This window comes from Scyliorhinus canicula, chromosome 29 (genome assembly GCF_902713615.1).
Source record: "Scyliorhinus canicula chromosome 29, sScyCan1.1, whole genome shotgun sequence".
Classification (NCBI taxonomy): domain Eukaryota; kingdom Metazoa; phylum Chordata; class Chondrichthyes; order Carcharhiniformes; family Scyliorhinidae; genus Scyliorhinus; species Scyliorhinus canicula.
In genome coordinates this window covers 13198757-13226516 of record NC_052174.1, presented here as the reverse complement: position 1 = coordinate 13226516, position 27760 = coordinate 13198757, and the positions used below count along the sequence as shown (strand labels likewise).

At 51.3% G+C, this 27760-nt stretch overlaps 2 protein-coding genes across 8 annotated transcripts in view; one reads left to right on the top strand and one right to left on the bottom strand.

The window, feature by feature from the left end:
• Positions 1–354: 354 nt before the first annotated feature.
• Positions 355–13374, bottom strand: LOC119958376 (sperm-egg fusion protein TMEM95-like). 5 transcript variants are annotated; one of them, XM_038786863.1, is made up of 7 exons: positions 13245–13361; positions 11510–12007; positions 7326–7382; positions 7152–7232; positions 6467–6487; positions 4964–5044; positions 355–710 (listed from the first exon to the last, which is right to left on the bottom strand). In XM_038786863.1, exons 2-7 carry the CDS (start codon positions 11709–11711, stop codon positions 547–549), a joined length of 606 nt encoding a protein of 201 aa, XP_038642791.1. In that variant the 5' UTR covers positions 11712–12007; positions 13245–13361; the 3' UTR covers positions 355–546. The 5 variants fall into 5 exon arrangements, with proteins under 5 accessions (XP_038642791.1, XP_038642792.1, XP_038642794.1 ...); XM_038786864.1 differs by lacking the exon at positions 13245–13361 and adding an exon at positions 4183–4270 and having other exon boundaries at positions 11510–12244; XM_038786866.1 differs by lacking the exon at positions 11510–12007 and having other exon boundaries at positions 13245–13374.
• A 33-nt stretch (positions 13375–13407) lies between these two features.
• LOC119958375 (RPA-related protein RADX-like) overlaps positions 13408–27760 on the top strand; it is a 47033-nt gene continuing 32680 nt past the window's right edge. Inside the window, exons 1-4 of one of the 3 annotated variants that reach the window (XR_005459020.1) lie at positions 13408–14033; positions 18630–18772; positions 22684–22867; positions 25961–26069. Coding sequence is in view for 2 of the 3 variants with exons in the window: in XM_038786860.1 (XP_038642788.1) it covers positions 13436–14033; positions 18630–18772; positions 22684–22867; positions 25961–26069 (1034 nt within the window). In the remaining variant the exon portion in view is untranslated. The remainder of the gene's footprint in view (positions 14034–18629; positions 18773–22683; positions 22868–25960; positions 26070–27760) is intronic. The other 2 variants (XM_038786860.1, XM_038786861.1) reach the window with 2 other exon arrangements.

Below are 27760 nucleotides of genomic sequence, written 5' to 3'. Positions count from 1 at the left end.
GTAAACGGGGCTTGTTACGAGTTAGGATAGAGGTAGCAGAGGTTTGGGAGAACTGAAGTTTATGGAGGGTGGATGCTGGGAAACCAGATGGCAGACTAATGGAATGATCAAGCATCGAGGTGACAAAACAATGGGGTGTCTCTCTGTTGCTACCACGTTTGAAGTTACAACAATGAGCACAGTTCAAAAGTGCTTTGTTGGCTGTAAAGTCGTTTGGAGAGTCCTGAAAACATGCGAGGTACAAACCCAACTTCCTTATGTGGCTAAATACTCTCTCCAATCTCCCTAAAATAATATAAACCACACACAAGCTCTCCACAGCCCGTCCTCCAGGAACACCCTGCTCGACATATATCACACATAAGCAATGTATTGTATCTTTTCATTCATTGTGGGGTTACAGTGAGTAACAGGAGAACATCAGCAAAAACATATAATCAGACAATAACAGGTCTAAGGCAACATGGTCTTTACAATACATCTTGTGTACATCTCTTACGAACGACCCAAAACTGAGCTGCCAATCGAGGTCACTTCCAAACTTTTCTACCAGTGACCGCTTAACGAAGGTAATCTGGGATTAAGACAGAACAGCGTCGGAACCTGCTTGTAAATTCCGCTTTTGCACTTGATTCTGGGGCGTGCACGAGAATAAAACTCGGCCTTTCTATTCAACCGCTTTATCCCCCCGACTTTGCAGCCTTTTTGATCTGTGGGGATTAATTTTAACAAGAAAAAAGAAATGTTTATTGTGAAATGAAGGTGCTGGAAACCGGCAACAACACCAGGAAAGGCTGTAAAATGCTCAGCAGCTCAGGGAGCCGATGAGAGGAGAGAGGAGGAGAGCGAGGAGAGAGAGAGAGAGAGAGAGAGGCAGAGAGAGAGAGAGAGGAGAGCGAGGAGAGCGAGAGAGCAAGAGATAGAGAGAGAGGCAGAGAGAGAGAGAGAGAGAGAGAGGAGAGCGAGGAGAGCGAGAGAGCAAGAGAGAGAGAGAGAGAGAGAGAGAGACAGAGAGAGAGAGGAGAGCGAGGAGAGCGAGAGAGCAAGAGAGAGAGAGAGAGAGAGGCAGAGAGAGAGAGAGAGGAGAGCGAGGAAAGCGAGAGAGCAAGAGAGAGAGAGAGAGGCAGAGAGAGAGAGAGGAGAGAGAGGAGAGCGAGAGAGCAAGAGAGAGAGAGAGAGAGAGAGAGAGAGAGAGAGAGAGGAGAGCGAGGAGAGCGAGAGAGCAAGAGAGAGAGAGAGAGAGGCAGAGAGAGAGAGAGAGAGAGAGAGAGAGGAGAGTGAGGAGAGTGAAAGAGCAAGAGAGAGAGAGAGAGAGGGGCAGATCACATTTCAGACTACTGCAGGGAGAAGATTGCTTTTCTTTTATTTCTAAATTAAATGAAAATGAAAATCGCTTATTGTCACGAGTAGGCTTCAATTAAGTTACTGTGAAAAGCCCCTAGTCACCACATTCCGGCGCATGTTCGGGGAGGCTGTTACGGGAATTGAACTCGCGCTGCTGGCCTGCCTTGGTCTGCTTTCAAAGCCAGCGATTTAGCCCTGTGCTAACTCCCTCAGTACTGACCCTCTGACAGTGCGGCACTCCCTCAGTACTGACCCTCTGACAGTGCAGCACTCCCTCAGTACTGACCCTCTGACAGTGCGGCACTCCCTCAGTACTGACCCTCTGACAGTGTGGCACCCCCTCAGTACTGACCCTCTGACAGTGCGGCACTCCCTCAGTACTGACCCTCTGACAGTGCGGCACTCCCTCAGTACTGACCCTCTGACAGTACAGCACTCCCTCAGCACTGACCCTCTGACAGTGCAGCACTCCCTCAGTACTGACCCTCTGACAGTGCGGCACTCCCTCAGTACTGACCCTCTGACAGTGCGGCACTCCCTCAGTACTGACCCTCTGACAGTGCTGCACTCCCTCAGCACTGACCCTCTGACAGTGCGGCACTCCCTCAGTACTGACCCTCTGACAGTGCGGCACTCCCTCAGTACTGACCCACTGATAATGCAGCACTCCCTCAGTACTGACGCTCTGACAGTGCAGCACTCCCTCAGTACTGACCCTCTGACAGTGTGGCACTCCCTCAGTACTGACCCACTGACAATGCAGCACTCCCTCAGTACTGACCCTCTGACAGTGCAGCACTCCCTCAGTACTGACCCTCTGACAGTGCGGCACTCCCTCAGTACTGACCCACTGACAATGCAGCACTCCCTCAGTACTGACCCTCTGACAGTGCAGCACTCCCTCAGTACTGACCCTCTGACAGTGCGGCATTCCCTTAGAACTGACCCACTGACAGTGTGGCACTCCCTCAGTACTGACCCTCTGACAGTGCAGCACTCCCTCAGTACTGACCCTCTGACAGTGCGACACTCCCTTACCACTGACGCTCTGACAGTGCAGCACTCGCCCAGTACTGACCCTCTGACAGTGCGGCACTCCCTCAGTACTGACCCTCTGACAGTGCGGCACTCCCTCAGTACTGACGCTCTGACAGTGCGGCACTCCCTCAGTACTGACCCTCTGACAGTGCGGCACTCCCTCAGTACTGACCCTCTGACAGTGCAGCACCCCCTCAGTACTGACCCTCTGACAGTGCGGCACTCCCTCAGTACTGACCCCCTGACAGTGCAGCACTCCCTCAGTACTGACCCTCTGACAGTGCGGCACTCCCTCAGTACTGACTCTCTGACAGTGCGGCACTCCCTCAGTACTGACCCTCTGACAGTGCGGCACTCCCTCAGTACTGACCCTCTGACAGTGCGGCACTCCCTCAGTACTGACCCTCTGACAGTGCGGCACTCCCTCAGTACTGACCATCCGACAGTGCGGCACTCCCTCAGTACTGACCCTCTGACAGTGCGGCACTCCCTCAGTACTGACCCTCTGACAGTGCGGCACTCCCTCAGTACTGACCCTCTGACAGTGCGGCACTCCCTCAGTACTGACCCTCTGACAGTGCGGCGCTCCCTCAGTACTGACCCTCTGACAGTGCGGCACTCCCTCAGTACTGACCCTCTGACAGTGCGGCACTCCCTCAGTACTGACCCTCTGACAGTGCGGCACTACCTCAGTACTGACCCTCTGACAGTGCAGCATTCCCTCAGTACTGACCCTCTGACAGTGCAGCACTCCCTCAGTACTGACCCTCTGACAGTGCGGCACTCCCTCAGTACTGACCCTCTGACAGTGCGGCACTCCCTCAGTACTGACCCTCTGACAGTGCGGCACTCCCTCAGTACTGTCCCTCTGACAGTGCGGCACTCCCCCAGTACTGACCCTCTGACAGTGCGGCGCTCCCTCAGTACTGACCCTCTGACAGTGCGGCACTCCCTCAGTACTGACCCTCTGACAGTGCGGCACTCCCTCAGTACTGACCCTCTGACAGTGCGGCACTCCCTCAGTACTGACCCTCTGACAATGCGGCACTCCCTCAGTACTGACCCTCTGACAGTGCAGCACTCCCTCAGTACTGACCCTCTGACAGTGCAGCACTCCCTCAGTACTGACCCTCTGACAGTGCGGCACTCCCTCAGTGGCCTGCCTTGGTCTGCTTTCAAAACTAGCGATTTAGCCCTGTGCTAAATCGATTTTTCCCAATTAGGGGGCTATTTAGCATGGCCAATCCACCTACCCGGCACATCTTTGGGTTGTGGGGGTGAGACCCACGCAGACACGGGCAGAATGTGCAAACTCCACACGGACAGTGACCTGGGGCTGGGATCGAACCTGGGACCTCAGCACCGTGAGATTGCTTTTCCACAGCACCTGCCATGATCTCCTGTCTGGGCAGCCGCCACCATCGGGAACATCCTTCCTGAATCTACCCTGTCCAGTCCTGTCAGAATTTTATAGGTTTCTATGAGATTCCTCCTCAGTCTTCTGAACTCCAGCGAGAACAATCCTGACCGACTTGTGATTGAACCTTCTCATGTTAGTCCATTCCAAAGAATTCCAAAATCCAGAATGATTTGGTCTCAAGTATTCCGGACTGGACTGGAGAGGTTTTTAGTGTATTATAGAGAGGGAGACAAATTGGAGATAGTTAATCTGAGATTAATTTAAGGGGGAATCTCGGTGAACACACTCGGGAGAAAGGTTTCGAAGATTCAGCACGGAGTAGTTGGGCAGAATGGCCTGTTTCCGTGCTATAATTCTCCGGTAATCTTCCTTTAACTTACTCAAAAATCAGTGTTATGCACCCAATGAATATTGAGCCTGCCGACAGTCCGACAATCAGGTAAATGGATTCATTCAGGTCTAACCTGTCTATTGAAAACAAAAATGAAATGTTACAATCTTATAGCCCCATCGTGCTGGTGAAAGATCTTTGAAAGAGCTATCCAATGAGTCCCACTCTGCCCCTCGACCCCTAACCCACGCCCCCCCCCCCCCACCCAACAACCCTGGATGCCTTGGTCAATATGATCCAAGTGATGAGTATTGGGGCTATCTGACTACGAGGGGGCATGCAGCGTTGGGCAGTCGGATTCCAGGTGGTTACCTCAGAGGTCATCTTTCCTGTCCTTTGCCCACCTTCCTCCCTCCTATCCCACTGCCTTCCTGCCCTGCTTTGCCACATTCAGATCCGCAAATCCAATCTAAGTCTTGATCTCGGTTGGGGAGGGGGTTGTTTTCCATGAGGAGATGGGGGGGGGGAGGGGATGTAGCATCAGACACAGATGTCCGGAGCTGGCTCGCAGGCCAAAAGGTGAGTTGAGGTTTTCTTTTGGCTCAGTGGTTTGCTCTTCTTGGTCTTGAGCCCACCCAAGACTTTATTCAAATGAGCCCCCCCCCTCCTCCCCCCAAACCCTCCCACCCTCATACCAATGCCAGAAAACCCAGGCCTTTGTCACCCGTTCAGGTGTCTGGGGAATGGTGTTGCCTAATCAGATGGTTGCGACGTGGGGGACATGGGGGGAGGGGGAATAGTGGTGAAGGGGGGTCGCCGCGGTTACTCACTTGGCCAGCAGGTCTTCATGTTCCAGCAGTTCAGCTCCACCTCCTGACACACACTGCAGTTTATAACGGTTGTTGAGGCCCCTGAAGAGACGCAGAGAGCAGTACAAGATCAAAAAACAGCCAGGAACCCAGGAGGACATTCGACTGACCAGTTGTCAGACTCCCCCACCCCCACCGCCCCCACCCCATCCACACTGGTCGCCCAGGCAAGGGGAGAAAAAAGGCTCAGCTGGTCCAGGAGGCATCTGTGAAGGGGGATTAACCCGTCAGGGGTTAACCGGGAGCGGACACTTTGAACCCCAACAGGGTGTCTACGTCCCACCTGCTTTTGTCCTCCATCTGAAACCAGTGTCAGTTGGGCCTTGGGCTGGAGCCTCCCCCCCCCCACCGGCCCGGCAAGTGCATGGTGATGGGGAAGAGAGGGGCCGAGTGGTCTTTGGCTCCTCCTCCTGGTTTACCTGCCTCCTGGTTGAATCAAGGTGAGAGAAGAATCTCACAGCACAGCCAGAGGCCATTCAGCCCAGTGTGGAGCGGTACTGGCCCTTTGAAAGAGCAATCCAAATAATTCCATTCCCTTCCTGCTCAATGTCCATGAACCCACTTTTCCAGGACTTGCCCTGTGCATTTTCTTTTGCTCAAACGGGAAGTGGAGGAAATTTTAAACAAAAATGGCAACGCAAGGGGGCCAAGTTTTTCGTTTCCTCTCCATAAACGGATAAAAATCCCAATAAAGGTGCTCCAAACAAAGCACGGGTCAAAGTTCAAAGATGTGCCGTTCAGATGGATTGGCCACGCTAAACTTCCCCTTAGCGTCCAAAGGTCAGGTGGGGTTACGGGGAACGGAGCGGGGGGGTTGGGCCTGGGTAGGGTGCTCTTCCAGAGCGTCAGTGTAGATTCGATGGGCCGAATGGCCCTCTTCTGCACTGTAGGGATTCTATGAGGATTCTATGAAGCCTCGGGATCTCCCTGACTTAGGAGGATGATAGTACGTTGATGCCGTCGGGAAATCCACATGGTACTGGGAGGAGGGGGCGACGACGCCAATTCTAACTCAATGAGCAAGAATCCCGCGGTAAGGGCAGCACGATGGCGCAGTGGGTTAGCACTGCTGCCTCATGGCGTCGAGGTCCCAGGGTCGGATCCCGGCTCTGGGTCACTGTCCGTGTGGAGTTTGCACATTCTCCCCATGTCTGCATGGGTCTCGCCCCCACAACCCAAAGATGTGCAGGGTAGGTGGATTGGCCATGCTAAATTGCCCCTTAAAAAGAAAAAAATATATAAAGAATCGCACGGGACAAGGTACCACACAGGGTTTCATACCCCTGCCCAATATTACTCTCTCTTGACTCCGAGTAAACCCAGTTTTCCTGCACACATTGAATTTTCCACTGAATTCAGTTTGACCGTTCCCATACTAGGGGTCACAACCCCCAACCTCCAGCTTGTCCGTTTCGTCTCATATCTGATAGGCTAACACCCGCCACTGTCCGAGGTTCTACTCACTGCATTTGGGAGCACACATGGCTGCAGAAACAAAAGAAAGAAAATTCTGATCAGTGACAACAGCCTGCATTCATATAGCGCCTTTAATGTCATGAGCTGGGCTAAGGCGCTTGACAAGGGTGTCATCAGAGTGAAATTTGAAGCCGCGTCACATGGGGAGATGTTGGGTCAGGTGCCGCAGAAGGCAGAGGGTGAAAGCCTCATTTTAGACAGCACAATGGAGCAATAGGCCTCCCAATGCTGGATTAGCATCCAGCAGCCTAGTTTGCAGTTGATGATATGAAAATGAAAAGAAAATGGCTTATTGTCACGAGTAGGCTTCAATGAAGTTACTGTGAAAAGCCCCTAGTCGCCACATTCCGGCGCCTGTCCGGGGAGGCTGGTACGGGAATCGAACCGTGCTGCTGGCCTGCCTGGGTCTGCTTTAAAAGCCAGCGATTTAGCCCAGTGAGCTAAACCAGCCCCTCCATCCCTTTTCACCCCAACAAAGGAATGGATGGGGATATTTAACGTCGGTTGCTGCCAGATTCTTACCTCCAAAGGTAAAAAAAAACACGAAAAACAAGTTTCCCTCTCAGCGACTCTTGTCCAGTGGGTGTGGCTCACGTGAGGCTTGGGCTAGGGCCTGCGTTCAGGATTATGCGAATCGTTTTAAAAACAGATATTAACTGCAAAGTCTTCTCACCCTCTTGGGTCAACTTTGGAAGCTTCACCCCATACAGCCAGTTCCAAAAGACGGGCAAGTCTGTCAGGGTCTGGTTGATCTCTGTGGAGACAGTGGCACATTGTAGAGATTGTGACTGTCCTTCTCTAGATTAGCATCTGTCGTGTAATATAAAGGTAGAATAATCAAGACTACCTATAACTCGCAGAACTCGATGCACCTTTTCTGTGATCATGTCGACCGACATTTCATCTGGCCAAAGAGACAAAGAGTAACAGGCGTGAATGCGAAGCCTTTCATTGATAACATGCTTTGTCCAAACATAGATTCTAAGGACAAATCTCTTCCCATTGTATCATTTTTCTAAAACAAACATGGGATGTGGGCGTCGCGAAACAAGACCAGCACATGTCGGCCAGAGCGGGTAAGGATGGCAGATTGCCATCCCCTGAAGAAAATTAGTGAACCAGATGGGTCTTGACAACAATCCAGTAGATTTGCGGTCACGATTACCGAGACGAGCTTTCAATCCCAGATTTTTCTACTTATTGAATTGAATTTCCACCAGCTGCCATTTGAGCCGGTACTCCGGGGGATTGGCCACGCCCTGTGGGTGTCTAGTGCCAGTGACACCTCCGCCAGGCTAACACCGTCTCTCCTCAAATCCCAATCAATGGCTTCTTTTCCCTATCATTACAGACCAAAAACCTGCCTACTCCCATGCATTGAATCCCAGTAAACTAAATCCCTTCTCCTTCAATCCCATTGGATGCAACACACTCCCTCCTATTGCACAGAATCCCAAAGGATGAAAACTATTTCCTTTCTGTTGCCATTCTACAGATTTCCTGTCCTATGTTCTGGAATGTCAATAGTGTGACAAAAGATGGTTTATTTTTAATATTCTTTTGTGTCTATTTTGTCATTCTTCATTTTTTTGTTTATAAATTTAGAGTACCCAATTCATTTTTCCATTGAAGTGTTAATGTACGCCTACTTGTGACAATAAAGTAGCATTTTATAAAGGGACAGCACGGTAACATTGTGGACAGCACAATGGCGTCACAGCTCCAGGGTCCCAGGTTCGATTCCCGGCTGGGTCACTGTCTGTGTGGAGTCTGCACGTCCTCCCCGTGTGTGCGTGGGTTTCCTTCGGGTGCTCCGGTTTCCTCCCACAGTCCAAAGATGTGCGGGTTAGGTGGATTGGCCATGCTAAATTTCCCGTAGTGTCCTAAAAAGTAGGGTTAAGGGGGGGGGTTGTTGGGTTACGGGTATAGGGTGGATACGTGGGTTTGAGTAGGGTGATCATTGCTCGGCACAACATCGAGGACCAACGGGCCTGTTCTGTGCTGTACTGTTCTATGTTCTAATTAAGGGGCAATTTAGCCTGGCCAATCCACCTACTCTGCACATCTTTGGGTTGTGGGGGGGGGCGAAACCCACGCAGACACGGGGAGAATGTGCAAACTCCACACGGACAGTGACCCAGAGCCGGGATCGAACCTGGGACCTCGGCGCCGTGAGGCAGCAGGGCTAACCCACTGCGCCACCGTGCTGCCCTTATTTTGTTATTCTGTGAAGTAGGCCTGTGGGTTTGTGTGTGGGGAACCAATTTAATTAAACTGAAGACAGATTGTGTGAGAGGTTAGGGCTAACAAAGTAGTTTCAGGAGACGTTCCTGGTCAAGTGGTTCATTGGGGAGGCAGTGATATTGCTGCTGGTCTAGTATTCCAGAGGCCCAGGGTAATGCTCTGAGGCCCTGGGTTCGATTCTCGCCATAGAATCCCTACAGTGCAGAAGGAGGCCATTTGGGCCATCAGGTCTGTACCAACCATCCAAAAGAGCGCTCTCCATGGGCCCACATCCCCGCCATATCGCTGTAATGCTTTGATCATGGGTTCTCCACTTAACGGGCACATCTTTAGACCACGACAGATTGTGCAACTTAAATCCAATTGAAATTTGCAAATAAAAATCTAATGATGACCTAGAGACCATTGCTGGTTGTCACAAAAATCCACCTGGTTCACTAACATCCTTTAGGAAGGAAATCTGCCTTCCGGACCTGGACTGGCCTCGATGTGACTCCCAAATCCGTGGCAAAGTACTTTGAAATGCCCTCTGTTCAAGGGCAATTTGGGAGGGGCAATATATGTTGGCCCAGCCGGCAACAACCACGTCCCATGAATGAATAGAATAAAAAGTAAATAGGCTAGGTTTAGAGATTTGCATTCGGAGATACCTCGTGATTTGTTGCTTACAGCTGTTACATTTCAACAGGAGGTAAACAGGCTTTTACAGCTAGAAAAGGTTTCATTGGTAAGCAAGGAGAGGTTATTAAATTTTATTTGACCCAAAGGTCAATGGGGGAACAAGACGTATTTTTATTTTTGGGAAAGTTAAGTTCAAATAGGTGCCAAGGACAATGAAATTGAAGACGAAAGAGAAAAAGGATATTTAAGGGGAGATCCATAGAATTCCTACAATGCAGGAGGCCATTGAGTCTGCACCAACTCTCTGAAAGAGCACCCTACCTAGACCCACTCCCCTGCCCTATCCCCGTAACCCCACCTAACCTGCACATCCTTGGACTGTGAGAGGAAACTGGAGCACCCGGAGGAAACCCACGCAGACACGGGAAGAGCGTGCAAACTCCACAGAGTCATCCTAAGACGGAATAGAACTTGGGTTCCTGCTGCTGTGAGGCAGCAGTGCTAACCTCTGTGCCCCCCCCCCCCCGATGTTGAGCTGTGTTAGGTGGTGGCTATATGAGACCTCTTGGTGTATCGCTCTGTGTTGGAAAAAGAGCTGTGGAGATGCAAGGTTTGAAGCAGCCATTCCAGCAATGTGTCTGTATTTCAGAAAGCAAGACTTTGTTTTTGAAGTTTCTTGAATTTCCACAGCAAAGTGGAAGCGAGCTTGGCAAGTCCTGTGATATACCTTTCCCACAACGACAGCAAGTTTGCCTTGTGGTAATATTACTGGAATTTTGTACTGAAACATCTATAAGGGTGATTTGTCTAGAGGGCGTTTACCTACTGGTCTAATCAAGTGAGGCACTTTTGAGGGATATTGTGCGAAGTTAATTTTAACTGTGCAATTGAAATCTTGTGTGATTAAGATTTTGTTTTGTTAATAAGTATTTGAATTTAATGTTTAAAATCCCCAAAATGTCACTCAAATTTGTGCCTTCAAAATCTGGTTGTTGACTTTTTTCTCCTTGTCTGAATACAAAAAAAGGTTGTGATCTGTGGGCCAAGTTTCCCTTTGAGATTTGGCTTGTGCAGCAATTAACATCTGCTGGATCATAACAATAGAAGCAAACCCTTTCTCTACCTGCCTGTTGTAGTCAAACAGAACAAGTGTACAAGGCTGATTGCTCAGCGACCTTAACAAGAGAATGGGAAGTGGTGATTCTAAGAAATATACATGGGCAAGAAAGGAGGGGTTTGGATTGGATTGGATTGTATTGTCACGTGTACTGAGGTACAGTGAAAGGTATTTTTCTGCGAGCAGCTCAACAGATCATTAAGTACATGGGAAGAAAAGGGAATAAAAGAAAATATATAATTGGGCAACACAAGGTACACAATATAACTACATAAGCACCGGCATCGGATGAAGCATACAGGGGTGTAGTGTTAATGAGGTCAGTCCATAAAAGGTTCATTTAGGAGTCTGGTAACAGCGGGGAAGAAGCTGTTTTTGAGTCTGTTTGTGCGTGTTTGCAGAGTTCTGTATCTCCTGCCCGATGGAAGAAGTTGGAGTGAGTAAGCCGGGTGTCTTTGATTCTGCTGCCCACTTTCCCCAGGCAGCACGAGGTGTAGATGGAGTCAATGGATGGAAGACAGGTTCGTGTGATGGATTGGGCGGTGTTCACGACTCATGAAGTTTCTTGCGGTCCTGGGCCGAGCAGTTGCCATACCAGGCTGTGATGCAGCCAGATAGGATGCTTTCTATGGTGCATCTGTAAAAGTCCGTAAGGGTTAATGTGGACATGCCGAATTTCCTTAGTTTCCTGAGGAGGTATAGGCGCTGTTGTGCTTTCTTGGTGATAGCGTCGACGTGGGTGGACCGGGACAGATTTTTGGAGATGTGCACCCCTAGGAATTTGAAACTGCACCTCGTGGGGAGAAACAGGAAGGGAAATGTTTTAATTGAGAGGGATAAACAGTGTTAAAGTTTTGAACCTGATATGTTGGTGTGTACAGACTCAAGAAAATGTTCAAAACGAGAATTGGGTATGAACCTGAAGGAGAAAAATGCAGTGGAACTAACTGGATTAGTATTCAAAAGTGCTGGCACAGACTCGATGACCCACATGGACTCCTTCCATGCTGCACTGTTCCATGATTCTATTCTATAATAGGTAACCTCACCAATTAGAAATTTGTTCAGGTCTGCGTCTGTGTACACGGTGCAGTTTGTAGTCTCCGTCAGTTCCTTGTACTTCGCACACAGCCTCTCAAATCTATCCTTTATTGATTTATGTGGAAAAGCACAGAACATGCAGCCTTCGGCCTTCAGGACGAGACCCAGCCAGAGGCCTGTGACCATCGCAGTGCTGGCCGTCTTCCTCATTGTCGGCCTAGCGATGGCGATCGAAGATTGAGGCAGCAAGCTGGCTTAACTGCTCCGCTTAAACAGTTGTCTGTGTTTGAATTACACCAGTTAACTTGAAGTTTACTGGGAGCCGTGGTAGTGTTCCATGTCTTATGCTGTCATAAGGGTTGCCAATGAACCAATCATGTAGTGATTCCAAATCTCTCAGCTCTTTCTCCTGACTCCATACAGGCATTTAGAATTGCCACTTCCATCACAACGGTGGGCATGGGATGAGTTGTCCTGTGAATCTAATCAGGTTGATTGATCTGAAACTTAGTCAGAATAGAGTCCCTGTTTTAATCTTAAATTGAACTTTACCAAGGCTTTAGCAAGTATTTGAGAGTTGGACAACTGCTGCTAAGTTGTATCTTAGCATTACAGGAAAACTGCCTAATGTTCTGTGCCTTGTGATAGGAGATCCCTGCAATATTTTGTTCTGGTAAGAGAATGGAAATTGGTTCATAGAAACCCTGCAGTGCAGAAGGCGGCCATACGGCCCATCAATTCTGCTCCAAACCTCTGGAAGAGCACCCGATGTAGGCCCACTCCCCCATAATCCCGTAGCCCGTAACTAAGGGTCAGTTTAGCATGGCCAATCCACCTAATCTGCACATTTTTGGACTGTGGGAGGAAACCAGAGCACCCGGAGGAAACCATGCAGGCACGGGGAGAACTTCACCCGGACAATCTAACCCGGGTCGATGGCGCTGTGAGGCAGCAATGCTAAACACTGTGCCACCATTGCCAAACTAAAAAACATTTGCAGTATCCTTCCCAACCATGGGGCACCCCAGAACATTTCACAAAGTACTTTTGAAACGTAGCCACTGTTATAATGTAGGAAACACGGGCAGCCAATTTGTGCACAGGGAGCTCCCACAAACAACATGATAAATGGTCAGATAATGTCTTTTTAGTGATCACGGGATTTTCTGGCTGTTCACATTGGCAAGATCTTACACTCCTGCTGATACCGCACCCCTGCCAAGGGTTTTGCGGAAGCGAAGGGGGTGTTCAACGGATAACCCCGTTGACAAGGGCGGGACCAGAAAACCGGTCACTGGTGAGATGCCCCCACTGCAGAGGGGTGGGGGTGGATCCTGCCTGTTGAGGGATAAACATTGGTCCAGAATGGGAGGGAGAAGTGCACCACTCTTCTTGGAAGAGTGCGGTGGGATCTTTTACATCTGGCTGGAGGGGGAGGAAGACCGGAGTCTCAATTTGGCATCTGAATCAGAAGACAATGGGCGGGATTATCCTCTCCCCTCGGCGGTGTCCCATGCAGAGGCACGGGGCGGCTCGCCAGTTGCTGCCGGTGGCAGCGCCTGTCCCCGCCGATGTGGCATCGCCAGCGGGATTGTAAGATGCCGCCCAGGGGGAACGACCAGAGAAATCCCTCCCAACAGCTCTGACACTGTCACACTCCCTCAGTACTGCACCGAGTGAGTGTCGACCGAGATAAAGGGGTAAAATGTGTGGAGCGGACCAGGAACAGGAGGACTTTCTCACCCAAGGGGCCGAAGAGAGAGAAGGAAGGATGTTCCTCAGTGACCCTCAATGAGCTCAGGTGGACACTTCGTCCATTTGGCCAACCTGGGGCCATTGTGACGTCATGACGTCGCCGCCCCCCCCCCCCCATTGTGCCGGCGTGCTACGCAATGACGCAAGGATGCCGGCCGCTCCTGTCATCCTGCATCAAGATGGCGGCGGGCGGCTGCGCTTTCCGGGCCATGTTTCCCGACTCGCCCGCCGGCTTGGGGCCCGCTGGCTTCGGGCCGGTCGGCTGGTCGCCGGTGTGCTGGGCCGAGGTGTTGGTGCTGTCGGTGGAGAGGTACCCGCGGGACCCGGACAGCGGCGGCCTGCTGGCGGCCCCGGGCGGCGGGGACGGCCACCTCTACGACCTGGGCCTGTCGGAGGGTCACTGCCGCCTGCGGGCCGTCCTGCACCCGGCCCTCAACCCGCTGGTCCGCAATAACCGGCTGCGCAGCGGCTGCCGGCTGAGGGGCGTCCGCCTCGGCCTCGAGTACGACGAGAGGCGGCTGGGTGGCAGCGGGCGGGTGTTCGTCCTGCTGGAGGCCCAGGTGGTTGCCAGGGGTGACGGCGCCGCGCCCCCTGCCGCCGGCAAGCGGCAGCTGCAGCGGCTGCGGGTGTTGGGCGAGGGGGAGGAGCCTGCGCAGGCGCCTGAGCTGCCAATCAGAGCCAGGAGGAGCTACTACCTGCCCCTCTGGGACAGTGCCAACTACTATGGGGACACCTGGCACCAACAGCCCCCTGGGCACCCCACCCAGCGACTTGAAGGTGAAGCGGCACTCCCCTGACACTTCCTTTGGGGGGGAGGGGCTTCCACCGTCGGAGCCAAATCGCTGACATTCGTCACCCCCCCCCAACCACCCGCGGAGCCACCCCCCATCCACCGAGCCTTCCCCCCCCATCCACCGAGCCTTCCCCCCCCCACCCACCGAGCCTTCCCCTCCACCCACCGAGCCTTCCCCCCCACCCACCGAGCCTTCCCCCCCACCCACCGAGCCTTCCCCCCCACCCACCGAGCCTTCCCCCCCACCCACCGAGCCTTCCCCCCCACCCACCGAGCCTTCCCCCCCCACCCACCGAGCCTTCCCCCCACCCACCGAGCCTTCCCCCCACCCACCGAGCCTTCCCCCCACCCACCGAGCCTTCCCCCCACCCACCGAGCCTTCCCCCACCCACCGAGGCCCCCCCCCCACACAATTCTCGTACCAGCCTCCCCGAACAGGTGCCGGAATGTGGCGACTAGGGGCTTTTCACAGTAAATTCATTGAAGCCTACTCATGACAATAAGAGATTTTCATTTCATTCCTTTTTCACACCGAGCCCCCCCCCCCCCCCCACCGGTTTCCCGCAGACGACAAATGTTGGCCTTCATTGCGAGAGGTTTCGAGTATCGATGCAGGGATGTGTTGCTGCAATTATACAGGGCCTTGCTGATGCCACACCAAGGATATTGGGTGCTGTTTTGGTCTCTTCTGACGAAGGATGTTCTTGCTCTCGAGGGAGTGCAGCAAAGGTTTACCAGACTGATTCCAGGGATGGCGGGACTGTCATATGAGGAGAAATTGACTAGGTTGGGATTGTTCTCGCTGGAGTTCAGAAGAATGAGGGGGGATCTCATAGAGACTTATAAAATTCTGTTAGGACTAGACAGGGTAGATGCAGGGAAGATGTTTCCGATGGTGGGTGTGTCCAGAACCAGGGGTCACAGCCTGAGGATTCAGGGTAAACCATTTCAGACAGAGATAAGGAGACATTTCTTCACACAAAGAGTGGGGAGCCTGTGGAATTCATTACCACGGGAAGTAGTTGATGCTAAAACATTGAATATATTCAAGAAGCGGCTAGATATAGCACTTGGGGAGAATGGGATCAAAGGCTATGGGGAGAAAGCAGGATTAGGCTATTGAGTTGGATGATCAGCCATGATGGTGATGAATGGTGGAGCAGGCTGGAAGGGCCAAAAGGCCTCCTCCTGTTTCTATGTACCTATGTAAACCGTGGGTTCATACAGCTCGCCCCAAGGTACTTTGGCAATGACATAACTGCGCAGCCGCCAATCCGTGCACAGCAAGCCTCCCTCAAACAGATAATGACCATGAGGTAGGGTGGGTCGGGGTAAATAGCGCGTCATACGAACGTACGGAATAGTAGCAGGGCTGGGCCACCCGGCCCTTTGACCCGCTCCGCCATTCAATAAGATCGCCTTTGATCTGACTGTAGTCTCAACAGCCTTCCTGCCCCCCCCCCCCCCACCCCCCCACGACACTATCTCCATTGTTAGTCACAGAATTTAGCTGCCTCTACCTTTAAGATATTAAACCAACTTGCCACTACCGCCCCCTCGGGACGAAAGTTTCACAGGCAGGAGATTCTCTGGTCAGGACGTCAGGAGAACTCCCATGCTCCCCCTCGGAATAGTGGTCTTAGGACTTGGCAGGGGGTCCTCGACATCAAGGCTCACCCACATGACGGCACCCTCGACAATGCAGCACTCTCTCAGTACAGGCAGTCCTCGGCCGACGACACGGTTAGTCCCAGGAAACTATGTCGTAAGTCGAAACGTCATAAGTCGGAAACGATTTCCCCACAGAAAGGATGTTGAAAATGGGGGATTGGTTCCGTCAACAGGGCAAGGCAGCATGTTCTCCGGCAAATTGTGAGCTGCGGGTTTTAGAAGTTTATCCTGATACATTTAGACCTCTGCTGACGGGCCACAGCAACTGTTTATGTAGCTGAACAAGCGAAAGACTTCAGACAGCAGGGGCGAAAGATCCCATTTGTAATCAGGACAGGAATTTTACCAGCAAATTGTGGCCTCAAATCCCAATTTTCCTGTTTCTGGGCCCTAGCTTGGCCAGGCAGCACACTTCCGACGAGCTTCTTGCGACTGTTCTCTGTAGCGACCTTCCAGCCCGGTGAAGGGGGCCTAGTGTTTCAACGGGAGCTTTCACAACTTCTCCCGGCTTGTTTCAAAACATATCAAATTCATCTGTCATATTCATAAAAATATAAAAGATGGGCTGGTGTGGCGTCATAACGTCGAAACCAATGTTGTAAAGTTGAAAATACAAAAAACACTCGGAAGAGCCGTTCATCGTAACTTGAAAGCCATAACGTTGAGGAATGCCCGTACCACTTTAGGAACGTCGGTCTGAATTCCGCACATGCCATTTCGATTCGGAAGGACAGTCTCGACTGTCCCATTTGGTTGAAGTGGTCGTGGAATGAAAATCGCTCCCACCTAAGATTACACACTAGTGAGGTACCAGTGACAACACTGTTCAATTCCAAAGCCATTTAGATGTGAAATGGTGAGCACTGATTGCAACCTTGCTGTAGCCCCTCACGCCTCGGTGAGTGCTCGGGGTGCTGGGGTCAATATGTATCCTTCGCATCACATAATCGGATTTTCTAGACATTATGACATTGGTGTTGGTGGGAGATGGCTGCGTGAACATTTCCTCCTTTATAACAGTGACTACGCTTCCAGAAAGTAATAAATCTGGCACAATAGAAATGTAAGTCTGTCATTCTTTTGGTACGGTGCTGTGAATGTCAGCCTGGATCTTGGACTGAAGCCTCTGGAACAGGCCATGAGTCCACGACCTCTGACTCTGAGGCAAGGATGCTACCCACTAAGGCACAGCTGACGGTGAAGATCAATAAGCCAGATCCTATCCTCATCCAATGTGATTCATATCATCCCCCTCATAAAGCTTCCACATTGAGGGAATGGCGCCAATTACTATTCAAGAATCTTGACAAGACCGTTTGAAGATGGGCCGGACAAGCAAACATGCAAAGCTCCACAGTTTAGGCAGCATTACCAGCACCCTGGCAGTATTGGCATTTACAGCAAGGTTAGCAGATAAATATAGCTGCCTACGGGAGGATTAAATCCTCCGCTGCTGCAGAGAATTGTCCATTAACTTCTGTAGAAAGTGGTGGTCAGGCCTGAATTGGCCATGATGGAGGGGAATTTGCAGAATGGGGATAGGAAGCACCGTAGAAGATTACCTACCATTGCTGGTATTCAGTGTCGAGGTCTGTTTTGAGAAATAGTTACTTGCTTGATTTTATCTGCATCTTGAGGAATTGAGTTGAATGTCTACTGAGTAATGAGTTTGATTGTTTCCTTAGAGCAAATTCAAGGTTATGAGTTGAAATCCACCATGGAAAGGTCTAGAAATGTTGGTAATTCATTGAATGGCATTTAAAAAAATCACTGGATTGGAGGGCAGCATGGTGGCGCAATGGTTAGCACTGCAGCCTCACGATGCCGAGGTCTCAGGTTTGATCCCGGCTCTGGGTCACTGTCCATGTGGAGTTTGCACATTCTCCCCGTGTTTGCGTGGGTTTCGCCCCCACAACCCAAAGATGTGCACGGTAGGTGGATTGGCCACACTAAATTGCCCCTTAATTGGAAAAAAGTAATTGGGTACTCCAAATTTAAAACAAAGAATCAAAAAGAAAATCACTGGATTGTTGTAAACATTGAGCTGGTTCAGGAAGGAGATGCTACCAGCCTTGCCCAAGTGACTCCAGTCCAGTCCACATGATGTGGCTGACTCTTTTCATGCCCTCCAAAGTGACTTAACAAGCCGCTCGGTAGCAAAAACGATCGCTAGCGTAACCAGGACAACTGGGGATGGGCAATAAAAGTGGCACGCCATCTGGGTCACGGTGAATTGAAGATGCAAGTGGATGTTGGCAGCTGGCTGCGTGGAGCCACACTGTGTGAGGTGCTGGTTGCATTGCATCGCAGTGAAGAGACTAGGGAAGTTGAAATTGTCCTCAGCCCATACAAAATCAGAACAGGAGGAGACCAGACAGCCTGCCGAACCTGTTCTGTCATTCAAAACCATCATGGCTGATCTCGAGCTTCAACTCCAACGAATGTTAAAAGTCACGAATGGTTTTGATTGAGTAGATAGGGAGAAACTGCATCTACTGGAATGAAGGATGGTATCTGAGGACAGGGATTTAAGATAATTGGTAAGAAATTTGGCGGGCCGGTGAGGATACGTTTTTTCCTCTGGGCTGGAATGTATTGCCTGAAAGGGCGATGGAAGTGGATTCACCAGTAACTTTCAAAAGGGAATTGGGTAAATACTTGGGGGGGGGGGGGGGGGGGGGGGAGAGAACCCAAGGCCAATGGGGGAATCAAGCAAGGATTGCTGGGACTAACTGGAAAGCTCTTTCCGTGAATTGGCACAGCATGATGGGCCCAATGGCCCCCTTCTGCTCTGTATGATAGTATACTGTGCAAAGCATGGAGAGGGAGAGCAAAGGGGGAAGGGGTGGATGGTGCGGGAAACAGATATCGGCCTGGCATCTTGACTTGTGTTTGCTGGATGTGCGCAGGGTCTCGTATCAATCTTAAACAATTGGAAGATTACATCTGGCAAAGAAAAAAGGACCTTCCTCCAGTGATAGTCCGGATCCTCCGCAAGTACAGACTCTATCATTTTGGACGGCCTGACAGATATTCAGAATGCCCATTCCAGGTAAACGCCATTATTGTTATTTCGTTGTACCCCACTTTGCTGGAGGAGGTGGTGGAAGCAGGGACAATAGTGACGTTTAAGGGGCATCTTGACAAATACATGAATAGGATGGGAATAGAGGGATACGGACCCCGGAAGTGTAGAAGATTTTAGTTTAGATGGGCATCATGGTCGGCACAGGCTTGGAGGGCCGAAGGGCCTGTTCTTGTGCTGTACGTTTCTTTGTTCTTTGTTTTACCCCTTCTGCTTGCATTACTGTGGCTTCTGGGAACCCTTCAGCACCTCCATTCTCGAGCAAGGGCCCAGAGCACATGTCAGTAGACAGTTTCACAGTGAAGGGGACTGAGGACAGAGATCCATCCCGCTCCCACTGACCTGGTACAAGAACTCACACTTTCGTGGCTAGTTTTTACCATCTTGGCTGCTCCAAGGTGGCACATTCTCACCACACCCTCTACCAGCTTCTCCAAGCCCGCGGGTAAGTTGGTTTGAAGGCCTTTGATCAGTCAATGGTTGTCTGCTTCAGTAAAGCATTCCAGCCTCCTGCTCCAGTCTGTACTCTTCTGCTTTTTTGTGCTCCAAACTTTCCACTCCACCATTTATACACCCATTGGGACTCTTCTCTGGATCCAAGCTTAAATCATTCCACCTTGTTATCTCCATTCCTGAAAGCAAAAAAACCTTTAAATTCTCTTTTATCATGCTACTTACTTTCGTATTCTACCTGCCTTTCATCAATTTTATGTTATTCCTTAAATCTTTGTTTAGGCTCACCCCCTTAACCACTACTACTCAACATCGTCCCTTTAACCGCTACTCGCCATCAATCACTTAACTGCTGCTCGGTGTCGGCCCTTTAACCACTACTCGCCATCAATCCCTTAACAGCTGCTCGACATCGACCCGTTAACCGCTGCTTGGCATCAGACCTTTAACCGCTGCTCGGCATCGGACCTTTAACCGCTACTCGCCATCAATCCCTTAACAGCTGCTCGGTGTCGGGCCTTTAACCGCTACTCGCCATCAATCCCTTAACAGCTGCTCGGTGTCGGGCCTTTAACCACTACTCGCCATCAATCCCTTAACAGCTGCTCGGTGTCGGGCCTTTAACCGCTACTCGCCATCAATCCCTTAACAGCTGCTCGGTGTCGGCCCTTTAACCGCTACTCGCCATCAATCCCTTAACAGCTGCTCGACATCGACCCGTTAACCGCTGCTCGGCATCAGACCTTTAACCGCTGCTCGGCATCAGACCTTTAACCACTACTCGGCATCGGACCTTTAACCGCTGCTCGGCATCAGACCTTTAACCGCTGCTCGGCATCAGACCTTTAACCGCTGCTCGACATCAACCCTTTAACCACTGCTTGGCATCAGACCTTTAACCGCTTCTCAGCATCGGAACTTTAACCGCTTTGCGCCATCGACCCTTTAACAGCTGCTCGGCATCGAACCTTTAACCGCTGCTCGGCATCAGACCTTTAACCGCTTCTCGGCATCGGACCTGTAACCACTTTGCGCCATCGACCCTTTAACCGCTTTGCGGTGTCGGTTCTATAACCGCTTCTCAGCATCGGACCTGTAACCGCTGCTCGGCATCGGATCTTTAACCACTTTGCGGCATTGATCCTTTACCTGCTGCTCGGTGTCGGCCCTTTAACCGCCGCTCGGTGTCGGCCCTTTAACCGCCGCTCGGTGTCAGCCCTTTAACCGCCGCTCGGTGTCGGCCCTTTAACCGCTGCTCGGTGTCGGCCCTTTAACCGCCGCTCGGTGTCAGCCCTTTAACCGCCGCTCGGTGTCGGCCCTTTAACCGCTGCTCGGTGTCGGCCCTTTAACCGCCGCTCGGTGTCGGCCCTTTAACCGCTGCTCGGTGTCGGCCCTTTAACCGCCGCCCGGTGTCGGCCCTTTAACCGCCGCTCGGTGTCGGCCCTTTAACCGCCGCTCGGTGTCGGCCCTTTAACCGCCGCTCGGTGTCGGCCCTTTAACCGCCGCTCGGTGTCGGCCCTTTAACCGCCTCTTGGTGTCGGCCCTTTAACCGCCGCTCGGTGTCGGCCCTTTAACCGCCGCTCGGTGTCGGCCCTTTAACCGCCGCTCGGTGTCGGCCCTTTAACCGCCTCTCGGTGTCGGCCCTTTAACCGCCGCTCGGTGTCGGCCCTTTAACCGCCTCTCGGTGTCGGCCCTTTAACCGCCTCTCGGTGTCGGCCCTTTAACCGCCTCTCGGTGTCGGCCCTTTAACCGCCTCTTGGTGTCGGCCCTTTAACCGCCGCTCGGTGTCGGCCCTTTAACCGCCGCTCGGTGTCGGCCCTTTAACCGCCTCTTGGTGTCGGCCCTTTAACCGCCGCTCGGTGTCGGCCCTTTAACCGCCTCTCGGTGTCGGCCCTTTAACCGCCTCTCGGTGTCGGCCCTTTAACCGCCTCTTGGTGTCGGCCCTTTAACCGCCGCTCGGTGTCGGCCCTTTAACCGCTGCTCGGTGTCGGCCCTTTAACCGCTTCTCGGTGTCGGCCCTTTAACCGCTTCCCGGTGTCGGCCCTTTAACCGCTGCTCGGTGTCGGCCCTTTAACCGCTTCTCGGTGTCGGCCCTTTAACCGCTTCTCGGTGTCGGCCCTTTAACCGCTTCTCGGTGTCGGCCCTTTAACCGCCGCTCGGTGTCGGCCCTTTAACCGCCGCTCGGTGTCGGCCCTTTAACCGCTTCCCGGTGTCGGCCCTTTAACCGCTGTCGGTGTCGGCCCTTTAACCGCCGCTCGGTGTCGGCCCTTTAACCGCCGCTCGGTGTCGGCCCTTTAACCGCCGCTCGGTGTCGGCCCTTTAACCGCTTCCCGGTGTCGGCCCTATAACCGCCTCTCGGTGTCGGCCCTTTAACCGCCGCTCGGTGTCGGCCCTTTAACCGCCGCTCGGTGTCGGCCCTTTAACCGCCGCTCGGTGTCGGCCCTTTAACCGCTTCTCGGTGTCGGCCCTTTAACCGCCGCCCGGTGTCGGCCCTTTAACCGCAGCTCGGTGTCGGCCCTTTAACCGCCGCTCGGTGTCGGCCCTTTAACCGCCGCTCGGTGTCGGCCCTTTAACCGCCTCTCGGTGTCGGCCCTTTAACCGCTGCTCGGTGTCGGCCCTTTAACCGCCTCTCGGTGTCGGCCCTTTAACCGCTTCCCGGTGTCGGCCCTTTAACCGTCGCTCGGTGTCGGCCCTTTAACCGCTTCCCGGTGTCGGCCCTTTAACCGCTTCCCGGTGTCGGCCCTTTAACCGCCGCTCGGTGTCGGCCCTTTAACCGCCGCCCGGTGTCGGCCCTTTAACCGCCGCTCGGTGTCGGCCCTTTAACCGCCGCTCGGTGTCGGCCCTTTAACCGCCGCTCGGTGTCGGCCCTTTAACCGCCGCTCGGTGTCGGCCCTTTAACCGCCGCCCGGTGTCGGCCCTTTAACCGCTTCCCGGTGTCGGCCCTTTAACCGTCGCTCGGTGTCGGCCCTTTAACCGCTTCCCGGTGTCGGCCCTTTAACCGCTTCCCGGTGTCGGCCCTTTAACCGCCGCTCGGTGTCGGCCCTTTAACCGCCGCCCGGTGTCGGCCCTTTAACCGCCGCTCGGTGTCGGCCCTTTAACCGCCGCTCGGTGTCGGCCCTTTAACCGCCGCTCGGTGTCGGCCCTTTAACCGCCGCTCGGTGTCGGCCCTTTAACCGCCGCTCGGTGTCGGCCCTTTAACCGCTGCAATTGGTGATTTGGCTCCACCCTCGTCCAATAGTTCTGGAATTAATTCTACCCCTTATTACTTCTCATGGTTACAGCCAGGGACACCTGCTGAAAAAGGCAGATGTGGATATCGGTACTGGGCACCGATGTGATGGTCAAATGGTTTCTGTGCATTTACAAACTATTTTGAAACAACAACACTTTTATTTGTCTCCTTGCTCCTGATTTCTATCCGATAGGCCAAATTCCTGGTAGCAGACAAGTCGTGGTCCGTGACAGTCGTGCTGTGGAACTCGCTGTGTATGGACTGGTACAAACACCTCCAACCAGGAATGGTGCTCCGTCTGCACAACTACATTGTGAAGAAAGATTACGCGGCACGGATGAGGCAAGACTCCGGAGTAAGAGAGGAGCCGGTTTTAGGTACCATCACAGTGTAGCCAGTTATCAGAGTCAGCCTGTCTGTCTCGTTTTGCCTTTTCAAATGTTGAAGCTGTCAGTTCTGTATTGATACTTTTCGATAAAGTTCCTTCTCTACTGCCCCATCAAAAACTCGCAAAGCATGCGCAGTGTGAATTAGACATAGGAAAAGCTCATATAGTCTCACCAAACACTCCCAGGACAGGTACAGCACGGGGTTAGATACAGAGTAAAGCTCCCTCTACACTGTCCCCATCAAACACTCCCAGGACAGGTACAGCACGGGGTTAGATACAGAGTAAAGCTTCCTCTACGCTGTCCCCATCAAACACTCCCAGGACAGGTACAGCACGGGGTTAGATACAGAGTAAAGCTCCCTCTACACTGTCCCCATCAAACACTCCCAGGACAGGTACAGCACGGGGTTAGATACAGAGTAAAGCTCTCTCTACACTGTCCCCATCAAACACTCCCAGGACAGGTACAGCACGGGGTTAGATACAGAGTAAAGCTCCCTCTACACTGTCCCCATCAAACACTCCCAGGGCAGGTACAGCACGGTGTTAGATACAGAGTAAAGCTCCCTCCACACTGTCCCCATCAAACACTCCCAGGACAGGTACAGCACGGGGTTAGATACAGAGTAAAGCTCCCTCTGCACTGTCCCCATCAAACACTCCCAGGACAGGTACAGCACGGGGTTAGATACAGAGTAAAGCTCCCTCTACACTGTCCCCATCAAATACTCCCAGGACAGGTACAGCACGGGGTTAGATACAGATAAAGCTCCCTCTACACTGTCCCCATCAAACACTCCCAGGACAGTTACAGCACAGGGTTAGATACAGAGTAAAGCTCCCTCTACACTGTGCCCATCAAACACTCCCAGGACAGGTACAGCACGGGACGGGGTTAGATACAGAGTAAAGCTCCCTCCACACTGTCCCCATCAAACACTCCCAGGACAGGTACAGCACGGGGTTAGATACAGAGTAAAGCCCCCTCCTCACTGTCCCCATCAAACACTCCTAGGACAGGTACAGCACGGGGTTAGATACAGAATAAAGCTCCCCCTACACTGTCCCCATCAAACACTCCCAGGACAGGTACAGCACGGGGTTAGATACAGAGTAAAGCTCCCTCTACACTGACCCCATCAAACACTCCCAGGACAGGTACAGCACGGGGTTAGATACAGAGTAAAGCTCCCTCTACACTGACCCCATCAAACACTCCCAGGACAGGTACAGCACGGGGTTAGATACAGAGTAAAGCTCCCTCTACACGGTCCCCATCAAACACTCCCTGGACAGGTACAGCACGGGGTTAGATACAGAGTAAAGCTCCCTCTACACTGACCCCATCAAACACTCCCAGGACAGGTACAGCACGGGGTTAGATACAGAGTAAAGCTCCTTCTACACTGTCCCCATCAAACACTCCCAGGACAGGTACAGCACGGGGTTAGATACAGAGTAAAGCTCCCTCTGCACTGTCCCCATCAAACACTCCCAGGACAGGTACAGCACGGGGTTAGATACAGAGTAAAGCTCCATCTACACTGTCCCCATCAAACACTCCCAGGACAGGTACAGCACGGGGTTAGATACAGAGTAAAGCTCCCTCTACATTGTCCCCATCAAACACTCCCAGGACAGGTACAGCACAGGGTTAGATACAGAGTAAAGCTCCCTCTACACTGTGCCCATCAAACACTCCCAGGACAGGTACAACACGGGACGGGGTTAGATACAGAGTAAAGCTCCCTCTACACTGTCCCCATCAAACACTCCCAGGACAGGTACAGCACGGGGTGAGATACAGAGTAAAGCTCCCTCTACACTGTCCCCATCAAACACTCCCAGGACAGGTACAGCACAGGGTTAGATACAGAGTAAAGCTCCCTCTACACTGACCCCATCAAACACTCCCAGGACAGGTACAGCACGGGGTTAGATACAGAGTAAAGCTCCCTCTACACTGTCCCCATCAAACACTCCCAGGACAGGTACAGCACGGGGTTAGATACAGAGTAAAGCTCCTTCTACACTGTCCCCATCAAACACTCCCAGGACAGGTACAGCACGGGGTTAGATACAGAGTACAGCTCCCTCTACACTGTCCCCATCAAACACTCCCAGGACAGGTACAGCACGGGGTTAGATACAGAATAAAACTCTTGATGAAGACACCTTTGAGAACTCCCCTGTGCTCGGGGAGAGTATGCAGGTAGGACCCTTGATTTATGATCTTAGCAAAAGGTTGACATTTCCGACATTGCAGCAATCCCTCAGTACTGCACTGAACTGTCAACCTAGATTCTGTCTGGAGTGGGGCTTCTAATCAATGCTAGTGCTGTAACGTCATGTCTTTCATCTCCAAGCTCCCTAGCCCTGTTTCTGAAATAATAATTATTTTTACAGTTAAACCGTAAAGTGGGTTAGCACTGCTACCTCATGGTGCTGACGACCCAGGTTCGATCCCGGCTCTGGGTCACTGTCCGTGTGGAGTTTGCACATTCTCCCCGTGTCTGCGTGGGTTTCGCCCCCAAAACCCAAAGATGTGCAGGGTAGGTGGATTGGCCATGCTAAATTGCCCCTTAATTGGAAAAACAATTCGGGTACTCTAAATAAATTTTTTTAAACCTTAAAGCGGAAAATAGAAAACTAAAGTCTTGTATAGACAAGGCAGAATACAGGATCTCTGAATGGATACTCAGTCATATTGGTTCTGACACAATTATCTCCTGAACTATCGCCCCCTGCTTCATCTGAAGATGACCTTTATAATAATAATAATGGCTTATTGTCACAAGTAGGCTTCAATTAAGTTACTGTGAAAAGCCCCTAGTCGCCACATTCTGGCGCCTGTTTGGGGAGGCCACTGCGGGAATTGAACCCGCGCTGCTGGCCTTATGCTGCATTTCAAGCCATCCGTTTAGCCCACTGTGCTAAACCAACCCCGATGCTGCAACCAGCTTATAGTTGACTCCACGTATGTCTATCCACTGCAGATAGTTTTTTAAATTACGATAATGTGCCAACAACCTTTGTACCACATTTCACCTTTGCTCTTTAACCTTTGCACTGTTTGCAGAGCTAAATTTAAACCCAAGGAATCCAGCGGCTGAAATTACTGTGATCAATCCCAGGAGTGTTAACGAAGAATGGCGGTTACCAGCCCTTCGGCATTGCTTTGCCACCAGGTAATGCATACTTTCAGCTTTGTGCCAACTAACCCAAATTATCGCGAATAAAACAACAGGGAGGAGAGAATGGCGCAAAAGAGTGACAGATCTCCAGGACCAGATGCCTTAAAGGAATTACGAGAGGAAAAATACAGATGCCCTGTTACTTTCCCAATTCTTGAACCGCTCTAGATGTGGAAATGACATATGGAATTCCGTTGTTTAGGAATGGGGAGAGGCTGGAAACCAGGGGATTATGAGCCAGTTAATCTGTTATCGGGAAATTACTGGAGTCTATAATTAAAGATGATAGAGTGAGTGAACTCCCCGAACACCAGATTAGAGAGAGCAAGCGCAAATTTGTTAAGGGCAGATCAGCCTTTTATTTTGAAGACTTGACTACAGTAGTGGACGGGGGGGAATGTCTATGTCATTTACATGGACTTTCGGAATAAATGTTATAAAGTGCCTCATAAGAGTCTGTAAGCTAAATTGAGTCTCACAGATTCAAGGCCTGGTTAGGAACTAGGCTGAGCAGCAGAACATGGAGAGTAGAAATAATGGGCAGCTATCTAACTGGCAAAAAACTGACTGGTGGTGTCTCACGGGGATCGGTATTGCTGCCTCCGCTGTTCACCATACTCTCAACCACTTCGAGATAATGGGATAGAAAAGCTACATTCAAATTTGCCAATGCAGCAAATAAGTAATTGAGCTGGAGGCACAACAATGAATGTGCAAAGCTGTGGCAAATGGATTGCATTTTGGCAAGTGTGAGCTCCTCCACCTGGACAGGACAGAACAGAGCGTACCCCAAACGGTGGAGGTTCAAAGAGAGTCTGTTAAAATGTCATGGACAGTCACTGTAACTAATCGCAAAGGCCGGTGTAATTCTGGCTGTTATATCGAGAGGAATCTAATACTCAGCAATTGGAGGCAGGCTTCAGTGTTAATGTCAGGCTCATGGTGAATGCCGAGCTTCCCAAATCCCAAAGGAAAACGGGAAACAGCTGCCAAAATGTTTTTTTTTTTGTTGCAATTTGAAGTGTATGAAAAGGGGTTCTGAATTCAGGATATGATGTCCCTGACTACTTGTGATGATTTAATAGCAAAGTAAATGTTCATTAAAAATAAAGAAAAGGAATAAAACTAAATTACATTTAAAGACAAGAATGGCCTCACTCACCAAACAATACTTTAACAGCTCCAAAAGATCTTAACTGAAACTATCTTCCGAGCTAATCTCTTTTTCTGATCAGCGGCTTCTTTTAAATTTTAAAATCTCAGAATTCCAGTAATTTAACCACACTCTGCCTTTTCTTTCTCTTGGGATGTCCTCTGAGGCTGGCAGCAACTGGTTCTCCTGGTCTAGCCTGGTCCACACTGTCCTCTGGGTGATCTGAGCAGCTACCCCCTCACATAGCCTTCAGTATGTCCTTAAATACGTTCTTTCCCATTGATCTCTCTATTGCTTCAGCCATCTCTTCGGAAACGCTTTGCTCCCAGAATTGACGGCATTTATTCCTTTACTTTAGCTCTTCGGTTGAAAAGAAATAAACTTACCCTATCTTTACCCTGCCTATTTAGACCATTTTTATAACCTATGTATATCCCCCTTTGAACTAAAACAACTCAATTCAAAATGACGCCTTTCATTATTTAAAATTATGATTGAAGTTCCTCTTGGTTCATTCGTACATCAAACCCAC